The following is a 10,188-nucleotide window of genomic DNA, read 5'->3' on the forward strand; positions in this document are numbered from 1 at the left end:
CACCCCCGAAATTCGGCGTTTGCAAAGCTCTGGATAGATGGGGATTCTTACACAAAAAAATTCACCTCTCTTTAGGTTTAAAGAAAGAATCATTATCTTTTCATCGAAAAAAAAAAAGAGAGAGAATCATTATCTCCTGCTTCCTATTTCTTCAAGGACCTTTTTATGATAAAAAGAAAGGACAAACAGTTTTTTGTATGGGAGTGTGACCTATGCCAATACTCCCATGTGTCTATCTCTCTCTTCCTTAAAACAAGGGGGCAGATGTATCTTTTCACATTTGTAGGAGGAAGATAGACCCATGAGAGTCGGATAGAGTTTCCCAAAAGAAAAATATCAATGTCAAATGTCAAGCGAAAGTAGAGTGATTATAGGAAATTCATAACAAAAGATGCCAATTCAACGATGATAACATAGGGTCTTGTTTTTATACAAGTCGTGCAAGTTTTCTACAAGTCAATTTTCTTTACTTTTTGGGTCTTTAATTTAATTAATTAAGTGGTGGGCCAGAGAAACAGATACGTCCAGCCAAATTCCTGTTGTGGAAAGTTCTGTTTTTTTGCAGGTCATGGAATGTATAATCATATGTAATTCTGTATGTGTTTACTTACGAGGCACCGCATTATTTGATGGACCCTTGACGTAGACCCCATAAACGAGCTCATGAGAGAGAAACATAAATTAATTAACATATGCCTTATCCAAAATTGAGGGCCATTAAAATGACAAAATCACCCTTTATCCTTCTAAGTAAAATTTTTTTGTTTTTTTAGTGCCCTTTTTAAAGAAAAGCTATGCTAATCGCTAACCGTAGTTGGGTGTGGGCGGGTACCTGTGCGAAAAGATCGTCACATCCCCTGAAAAACATATGGGTCGATCGATTATGATACCGATTCCTGAAACTTTTTTTTTTTTTTTTTGGGGTGGTAAATTAAAACCTCGGTTCTAGAACCATGATTAACTGTCACTCTAAAATTCCTGTTACCAATGGTGGGTGTTGAATGTGAATTTGTGATGATGGATTGTAAGTAGAATTAAGAAATAAAACAGAATGTAGGGGCAATCTAGGAATTCAATAAAAACTACTTTTTTGTGTTGCTTTGTTTGGCTGGGATCAAGACGCTTTGGGAGCTGCACTCTATAAAATGCAAATCCAGAATTGGAGGAATCTGTAGAATCGTGGAGGAAGAAGGAGAACTGGGAAATTTTGTATGATTTTAGGATCTGGGTTGGTTTCCAAATTCAAGAAGCAAAATCCTATCAAACGTTTAGAACACTCTGGTTTACTTGGATAGTGTTGGTGGGAAAAACAGAGCAGCAACTGTCATCAATGGCTACCAGGAGACCTCTACAGTTTGTATTGAAGAGGATTTGCAGGGGTAGGAGTTTCAGTGCTCTTCCTGAACGGAGGCCTTCCTCTTCTCAGGAACTCATCAATTTGGAATATGAATACAGCGCTCACAAGTTGGTCCCCTCTCTCTCTCCCTCTCTCTCTCTCTCTCTCTCTCATGTTTAAATGATGCAGATCGATTCCCAATAATAACATTATTATTTCAGTTTCTAATCGTTTAGCTTTCTGGGACCTTTATAGTTCTGTTTTAATTCTGATTTGATTTTCTGTTTAAAATTAATCTGTGTACATATCCGTGCTTCAATTCAATACATGCATACAAGCAACACTTAATGTCTGTTCCTGTTTTCAGTTATTTGTTCCAGGTACGAAATCTTATGTGTGTGTTCTTAATTTATTCTAATGTAAGATTCTGTAGATTTTTATGATACTGCGTGACAAGAATCAAAAGAAAATCAGATGGAAAAGAAAAAGATCCTTCCCTCAGTTTCAATTTTTTCTTTTTTTGAAATGCCTTACCAAGGTCATCTCTTCTGGCTCATTATAATTGCAGAATTTCAGTTGCAAAAGTTTTTAATATAACTATCTGAAACCTTTTTGCTCTTTCTTATCTTATTGGTAAGATTGCTTAGATGGACAAGTGCTTAGACCAGATATTGCAAAGAATTTTATGTATTCAACTGTGCATAGGAAGAGGTCGGATGAGGTTCGTATCCCAGAATTTTGGCGGAGGTTAACGAAAGGGGAAATGAAATCAAGCCCCTGTTAGTCAGCAGTTTTGAATATACAAATAGAACCATCAGATGCTACTAGTAATGTCTTTTGCCCAGATCAATTTCCATTACAAGTCTGCGTAGAAGAATTAGCCCTAACATTAATGAGTTTTTAATAACCAAAGGAAAGTAATTTCCAACTGAGTTGCAGATAGACTCGGCTGGGCTCTCTAGGTGGAACTTAGGTGGCTAGTGTTATCTAGACAGCTGCTTAAGTGCTAACCTCTGTCCTCGCTTCATATTGTCTGTGTGCCTGGACTCTAACATCATGCCAACTAACAATCACCTGAGTGACATTTGAGCAATACTATTCCTAATGAATTGGATAAGATATTGTCATGCTTTTTCATCACTGGTCAGGTTCTTGAAGAGTTTGATATGAGAGAATTTTTGTCAGTTTATAATGTTTTGGTAGCTAATTAGTGCTATAAATCCTTTTCGATAACTTCTAGATTAAAAACTCAGGAGAATAATCTTCTTTGGGTAGAATTTAGATCACATCATTTTGCCAATTGAATGATTAAAACCATAGGATTTTGGCGTGGGATGTTCACCTCATAATCTAATCCTTATTAAGTTGGTATATTTTATGCCAATTTAGAACCACAAATGCATCCTTGTCCTGTGAGAAGTCTAATGATTGCTTGTACTGTGTCAAATTGTATAAATCCAAATTTAACATCCAAACAGAATACAGATATCGCATGAGACCTTTGCTAAGCCCATGTTGTTAGGCTTACAGAAGTTTCCCTATTGAGAGAGACTTAGGGTCTCAGTATTGAAAGATCAAGGAAACAGAACTGAAATTCAAAGAAAGTAGTTCAATTCAATTCCATATCTTCATATTTTCAGTCAATTGTGTATTGTTTAATAGAGGCCATGGCTGAGAAAACAGAGATTTCTTTCTTTTTGTTATTGGCGTAACAAGTATGGGTTGTACATCTCTCCTGATATTGGACTCCTATTGCATGGAAGCCAATCAATTGCAATATAGATGCATAATTCAGATACAGACAAACAAATTGAGGATGAAGAAAATGGAAAACCAAGGGCAATTTCTTTCTTATTGTGATTGGCATAACAAGAATGGGTTATACCTCTCCTCTGATATTGGACTCCTATTGGATGGAATCCAATCAATTGCAATATAGATGCATAATTCTGATATACACGAACAAATTAAGGATGAAGAAAATGGAAAACCAAGGGCAATTGGTGCAATCAATCATCATATATGAGCGGAGATATAATAAGATCTAGCAATCAATAATCAGCATAATTTGAAACAAAGTTTTAAAACTTTGTAATTACAGGAGACTTGGTGAGGGTTTCATTGTGCCTTGATCCTCATCACTGTAACAATATATGAATTGGTTTGGGCTCAATTTTACTTCTTGGTGATCCCTTGTTATTATTTATTTTTGTTTCGTGTCCCTTCAGCTTGGTATCTGTGTCCTATTCTAAGTCAAATCTGTTGGATTAAAATGCAGTTACCACCCAATTCCTGTGGTATTTTCTCAAGCAAAGGGATCATGTGTATGGGATGCTGAAGGCCACAAATATCTGGATTTCCTCTCAGCTTACTCTGCCGTCAATCAGGTCATTTTCTCTTGATATAATATGTGATTTTGATTTATGTGATAATTACATCGGTATTAGATTTCTAATAATCAACTTATTTTGGCCAGTTTTGGGTGAAGTTTGGGCAGGACCTCCAAAACATGTCTTATAATACATAGAATACGATGTTCCTTCCAAACTTGGTTTCCATGAACCTTGTTTTGCAATTTGCGATTTTTTCCAAAATCTAATCTCTCTCTCTCTCTCTCACTATGAAGTTTGCATTGCTTATGGTTGCAATAAGCTCCAAGTTGTCAGAGAATTCCTTATACTTGCTTCCACCCAATTCCCTTTTCTTTTTGTTGATATACATTGTTGTGGCCCTAGCTTTTGGGATAAACTGTTGTAACATGGTAACAAAGCCAGGATGCCGGGTGTTCGATCCCTAGTATATGCGAGGGGTTTTGTTGTGTGTTGTTGTGCCCCTATGCCTTGTACCCTCGGTGCCACTTGCAGAGCCGTGTGTGGGGGGGGGGGGGTTTGCACATGCTGGGGGTGTTGATATACATTGTTGTGGCCCTTAACAGCTTGAGCTTTTGTAAGCGGTTGTAAATTGTAATAATTTTGAATGTGAAATATTCAACTTCAGAATACAACATCCGAATTAACATGACCCAATTACTGCATGTGCCTAATTATTTCCCAGTTTGGCATGACATACTCAAAGGGAACTGGTCATCAGGCTGGGCTTAGCTTAGGCAGCTTCCCTGAGTCTGTGGCCATCGAGACCAAACCCAGATCAAAGCCACCTCCAACAAAATATGCAAAGGCAATCACCAGAATCTTTTGTTTTCAAGGATGTCTACTTATGACTCAATTAACAAATACATGCTGCTGACTCTTGTCTGTATTATAACTGGATTTAAAGTTCAACTCTTGCTTCTGCAATGCAGGGACATTGTCATCCCAAGGTCATAAAGGCCTTGCTTGAACAGGCAGGAAGGGTTACTCTCAGCTCTAGGGCCTTCTATAATGATAAATTCCCACTATTTGCAGAGCGGATAAAAAGCATCTTTGGTTATGACATGGTGCTACCAATGAATACTGGAGCTGAAGGTGTAGAAACAGCTCTTAAGTTGGCAAGGAAATGGGGTTATGAAAAGAAAAAGATCCCCAAGGATGAGGTATGATGCAGTTAGTCAACCATTGAACGTCAATCTTATTAGTGGTGATATTTCTTTGGTTTACCTTGGTGGTACGGATAAAATATTTGACATGAACTGATGAATTGCAGCTGATGATATCTCTCTGATGATATGTATGCAAATGAGAATAAATTTGCATATTTTTGTCTTTGGGTTGTTTCATATAAATAACTGTTAGAATTTTTTGACATAAGTGACAAGTCCTGCAAGTTCCTTTCAAATGCATCTGTTTGATAGTATTGCTAGAAAATAATCCTTGGCGAACAATAATATCACTGGGTTCTTTTGCATTGACCCTCTTGTTGGATCACCAATTTGTGGAAATTTTTTATTCTTCTTCCCAATTCCAATTTTTGGGTTCCAGCCGATTCAGGGCCAATTCCAACCGATTCCGGTCCAATTCAAATCGGAAGCAATAGAAGCCGATCCCGTGTCCGATTTTGGGTTTTTTTTTTAAAGTATGAGTTAATATCTGGAAAATCATGTCTCATCCTCTCATCAGTCTTGTGGTGCATTTGACTTGAAAGAACAAAAGGGCCTTTGAGAAAAATTCCTTCAGGCATATAAAGTGGCTGAAAGCAGAGGGTATAGCTGTTTCTTGGGTTTAGCCTTGTAGAGTGTTTGTAAGCTTATAATGGCTGAGATACATGCTAAATGATATAGCTTTTCTTTGTTACTTTTTCCCACAAAGCCTTATAAAATGTGGAGTGGCTGGTATCTTTTTGGCTGGGTTTACACCTTCTTCTTAATTACTAAATGTTTTTCTTATTCTTTTATTTAGGTTACAATCTTTTGTAGAACTTTCTATTGATGAGTAAGCTGTGATTTCTTATCAAAAATCAAAAGAGTGATCTCTTAATTATTGAAGACTGAAATTTTACTATGCACTAAGCAGTATAATGCTTAAATTAGATTTACTCCTTAACTTAGTTTGCATTCTTGAACCGCATTATCTATTTAGATGTTTTTTTGTGGGACACAAGTGATGGTTAATTGATCAAGTCTCTAGTATCCAGTTCCGTTTTGTTGGAAAGAAGCCAACTAACATCCTCTATGTAAACTGAGTTATGTTCAGGCTATTATTATTTCATGTTGTCGCTGCTTCCATGGCCGTACCATTGGTGTGATTTCTATGAGCTGTGACAATGAAGCTACTCGTGGTTTTGGACCATTGTTACCTGGCCATCTTAAGGTTGATTTTGGTGATGCTGATATGCTTGAGAACATCTTCAAAGGTATATAAATAAGAAATAATAAACCTGTTCTAGAACTGGTCGATCACATGCACAAAATAAAAATAATCAGTTCATCTTGATCTTTTTATTTTTTATTTTTATTTGTTAGCTGAAAAGTGTATGATAGTTTGAATAGTCATAGCCGCAAAATTTATTAAATTGTTTATGAGATATCTTTGGAGTAAACCATTGGATGGTGGGTCCAGTCCTTTGCACATGATCCACCTATACAGCTTTCCCATTGGTAAATAAACACATATCTGGGAGAACTCCTGCATTCCTCTTAATTATTTGTTGAGAGCTTTAGTCATTCTAATAGCATTCTAAATGTCACCAGTCTAATCATTTTCTTCTTTTCTGGAATGCAGAAAAAGGAGATCGGATTGCTGGATTTTTATTTGAACCCATTCAAGGAGAGGCTGGGGTATGTCTTCTTGGATAGGAACTTATCACAGGCTATTTGGATGATGCTCACGAATTTATTGGATATTTTTTTTCTCTTTTGTTACTCAATCCAGTGCAATTGATTTAGAACTGTATAATCTAAATTTTAAATCCTTATTGTATAGCAGTGTACTTTTCTGATAGTTTGAGCAAATTCTGTTTTGTTAATTGGATCTAAGTTTTTTCTCCCCTTTTCTCTAGGTTATAATTCCACCAGATGGTTATCTAAAATCTGTGAGAGATCTATGCTTGAAATACAATGTTTTAATGATTGCTGATGAAATACAAACTGGCATAGCGCGCACTGGAAAAATGCTGGCTTGTGACTGGGAAGATGTTCGACCTGATGTTGTGGTAAGGCATTTTAATTTGTTTGTGTCAAAACCTTACAAGTTGTCAAGGAGCACACACTTATGGTGTTTTTATGTTGCTTCTATTACATTGGCACGCATATACATGTAATATCAATCTGTTGTTCCATTTAGAAGTTCGTTAATGTTTTAATTTAATTATCTGTCTCTTTTGGTATTTCTTTTTGTACATTCTATTTTATTTTGGAGGTAAAGCTTTACACTATGTGATTGTTAAATTCTTATTCTTTTAGAGGCTAAGCTTTAAAGTGTGTGACAGCCATATGGAAGACATGCAACTATGCAAGGGTTTCTAGATTATTCAAACCTTCAAGGAGATGTCTTAGCCTCTGAATATTTGATTAGCATTTACATGATTTGATTTTTCTCTTTTCCCAGGTACTCTCCATTCAATAGTTCAGAATAATATCCCACCAACTTAAGCTGACTTTCGATTTTGACCAAGGAGATGATTGACCAATTGAATGGTGAAAATCCATTTCATGTGCACCATATGAATGGAATCTGGGTGATGGAAAGGTTAACTATGTAATTACCGTACACCAAACAAGTCCATGCATCTGTTCCAAGAGCTGCCTTCCAAATTCCTGTTTTATTAGATGTGTGAAGAAAAAATATATGGTTTTGGCAGTTTGAATGAGAATCCAAAATCAATCCTGCATAGTAATATCTTAACAGTGATGGAATTACTGTCAGCTCCACTACGACCCTGAAACTCTTTCCTTTCAAGAAAGTAGTGTGCTATATAAGACACTGTATTTGCTGTGGAAGGCCAAACAATCATGACCCTCAGCTGTGCTGTGTTCAAGTTTTATTCCCAAATATGTTATGTCATGTCTGAGCTCCAGATATCTTTTAATAATTATGCCATCTTATTGAGAGCTTATTCTTTCTTCCAACTTTGATTTCTAATTATTCTATCTACATTATCTTATTAAGATTCTAGGAAAAGCAATCGGTGCTGGAGTCATACCTGTAAGTGCTGTGCTTGCAGACAAGGATATAATGCTATGCATCAAGCCTGGAGAACATGGAAGGTTTGTTGGTTCTAATGATTTATTTTCACTGAAATTTCTTAATCTGTTGTTGCAGTAAGTGCAAATTATGTTTCTTTGTTACATTGGACTAGGAGTTTTAACCACGTCAAACCATCACTTCATTCAAGTATCTTAAGATACATACCTGAGTTGTATCTAAGCCATAGTTATGTGTAGCATTGAATGCCATTGAGATCTTCAGGTTTCAGGTTGAAAACCAAGTGCGAAGAAACATGTTCTCCAAATCTTCATTAGTGGCTGCTGTTTAATCCTTATTCTTTGCTTCTTTTTTTTTGTGTAATGGCGCAACTCAGAAAAAGTTGTGTTGGGCACCTGATGAATTTTGAATAGGATTGAGACTGAGGATCCAGCCTGATGCAGTTCAAATTTAAGCCTGAATTTCTCAAGAGCCAGCACAAGTGGCACCCCTACATTTAGAGCTCAATCAAGCCAAATTGATAAGTGAAACATTGCCATGATAATCCACTCCAATTATATGTCTATTAGGTCTGCTAAGTGAAGTACTAAGCATTGGAGGAATGGGAATTTAGAATAAGAGTTTTGAAAATGAATTGAAGATCTAGCTTCCCAGAAAACGATAAATATGATGTAGGCCTTAAGATTTATTTTTTCCCTTTGCTCTGGATTTCACTTCATTTGGAAGCCCGGTTTGGTAAATCAGATTCTAGCATCATAGATTCCTCAATCGATGGTGTTACACAATCAATATACATTTCATTTTCCTGTGTCACAGGGTTTAGAGTGTCTCTCTCTCTCTCTCTCTCTCACACACACACACACACACACATTGAAGCATGCATATAATCCTGCACGCCTGTATGCATATATTATATGTATATGTTTGTTTTCTTGGTTTCATTATTAGATTTTACAAATATCTTGCCTATGGTTTGATTGTTTTCAGCACCTTTGGTGGAAATCCTTTGGCAAGTGCGGTGGCCATTGCTTCACTAGATGTCATCATTGAGGAGGGACTTATTGAGAGGTATGAAATATTCATTTCCAGTGATATCTTCATGATAATGAAACCTAACGATCTGGACTCCAAATTGCACCAGTATATCATAGTGGAAAAAGGACCCAGTTTCATTTAGGCACCAATTTAAGAAAATAGCAAATTTTTTTTTTTAAAGTGATTGATTCCTCAGTAGATTATTTGATATGGAGTTTCAGGTTCTGGTATTTTCCTTTTTTGGGTAGTTTGTTAACGTAGGTTACATAGCAGAAAGGCATTTGGAAAAATTAAATCTCTCTCATTTGAATCTACTTGATAAGGCTTGGAGTGCTTCTGTTTATTTTCTGAATTGAAATGAAGAAGTGATTGTTGTTACTCTATTACTTTATAGGGCTGCAAAGTCGGGGCAGGAATTTAGGCATCAGCTAGTGAAGGTTCAGCAACAATTTCCTCAGATAGTAAAAGAAGTTCGTGGAAAAGGTTTGCTCAATGCTGTGGAGCTCAGTGGCAAAGCTCTGTTCCCTGTTTCTGCTTATGATATCTGTCTCAAGCTGAGGGATAGAGGAATTCTTGCCAAGCCAACACATAACACTATAATTCGATTAACCCCACCACTTTCCATGAGGTAAATAATTCATTCTTGATGAATATCCATCCTCAAATCTATCCTAATTTAATTTTTGTGACAGTAGATATACGGTGACAGAATCATGGAGTTTTACCACTGTACTGGCTTTTGACTCCAAATCATTTGGACATCTTTTGAAGGAATCGGGCCACGAATGGGTTGGCCTGACCGTAGGCGTGGCACTCGATCTACCCGAGAAGGCGGTTTGGAAAAAACCATCATCATCAAAGACAAACACGGTCTTCTATCAATGAAGCGATCGGCTAGGGTAACCATGTCGAGGACACGCTTAGCTTTGTTGGAAAATGCCAATCATCGAGTATTTGAGTAACCACTGGGCGGTTTGTGAAGGATGGGGAGCGAGTACGGGATCGTCGCGTCATGGAAGAATCTATAGAAGAGAGAAGGATGACTGTTGCTCAAATCGTCGATGCGAATGAGACGCGTTGATGTCGTGGCGAAGTACATGAGGAGTATATGTGGGCGCACCGAGGCGAGCCCCAAGATGAGATGGTTGATTGATCTTGAATAAGGAGAGGTGACGAGAAGAGGATGCTACTGAAGCTGAGAGACCTGGTGCTTATGGTGGTCTTTTTAAAATACGCACG

At 37.1% G+C, this 10,188-nt stretch overlaps 1 protein-coding gene across 1 annotated transcript; it reads left to right on the plus strand.

Moving 5' to 3' along the window:
* Positions 1-1,230: 1,230 nt before the first annotated feature.
* LOC122640038 (ornithine aminotransferase, mitochondrial-like) lies at positions 1,231-9,601 on the plus strand. Its single transcript, XM_043833136.1, has 9 exons — positions 1,231-1,464; positions 3,615-3,723; positions 4,638-4,868; positions 5,965-6,124; positions 6,493-6,548; positions 6,770-6,922; positions 7,879-7,976; positions 8,902-8,982; positions 9,344-9,601. Exons 1-9 carry the CDS (start codon positions 1,331-1,333, stop codon positions 9,579-9,581), a joined length of 1,260 nt encoding a protein of 419 aa, XP_043689071.1. The 5' UTR covers positions 1,231-1,330; the 3' UTR covers positions 9,582-9,601.
* The last annotated feature ends 587 nt before the right edge of the window (positions 9,602-10,188 follow it).

Source organism: Telopea speciosissima, chromosome 9 (assembly GCF_018873765.1).
Source record: "Telopea speciosissima isolate NSW1024214 ecotype Mountain lineage chromosome 9, Tspe_v1, whole genome shotgun sequence".
In the NCBI taxonomy this organism is placed as follows: domain Eukaryota; kingdom Viridiplantae; phylum Streptophyta; class Magnoliopsida; order Proteales; family Proteaceae; genus Telopea; species Telopea speciosissima.

Coding starts and splice junctions, on each gene's coding strand:
- LOC122640038 (XM_043833136.1), top strand. CDS start 1,331: ATGGCTACCAGGAGACCTCTACAGTTTGTATTGAAGAGGATTTGCAGG. Junction 3,724..4,637: donor CTTACTCTGCCGTCAATCAG/GTCATTTTCTCT, acceptor TCTGCAATGCAG/GGACATTGTCATCCCAAGGT. Junction 6,923..7,878: donor ATGTTCGACCTGATGTTGTG/GTAAGGCATTTT, acceptor TATCTTATTAAG/ATTCTAGGAAAAGCAATCGG.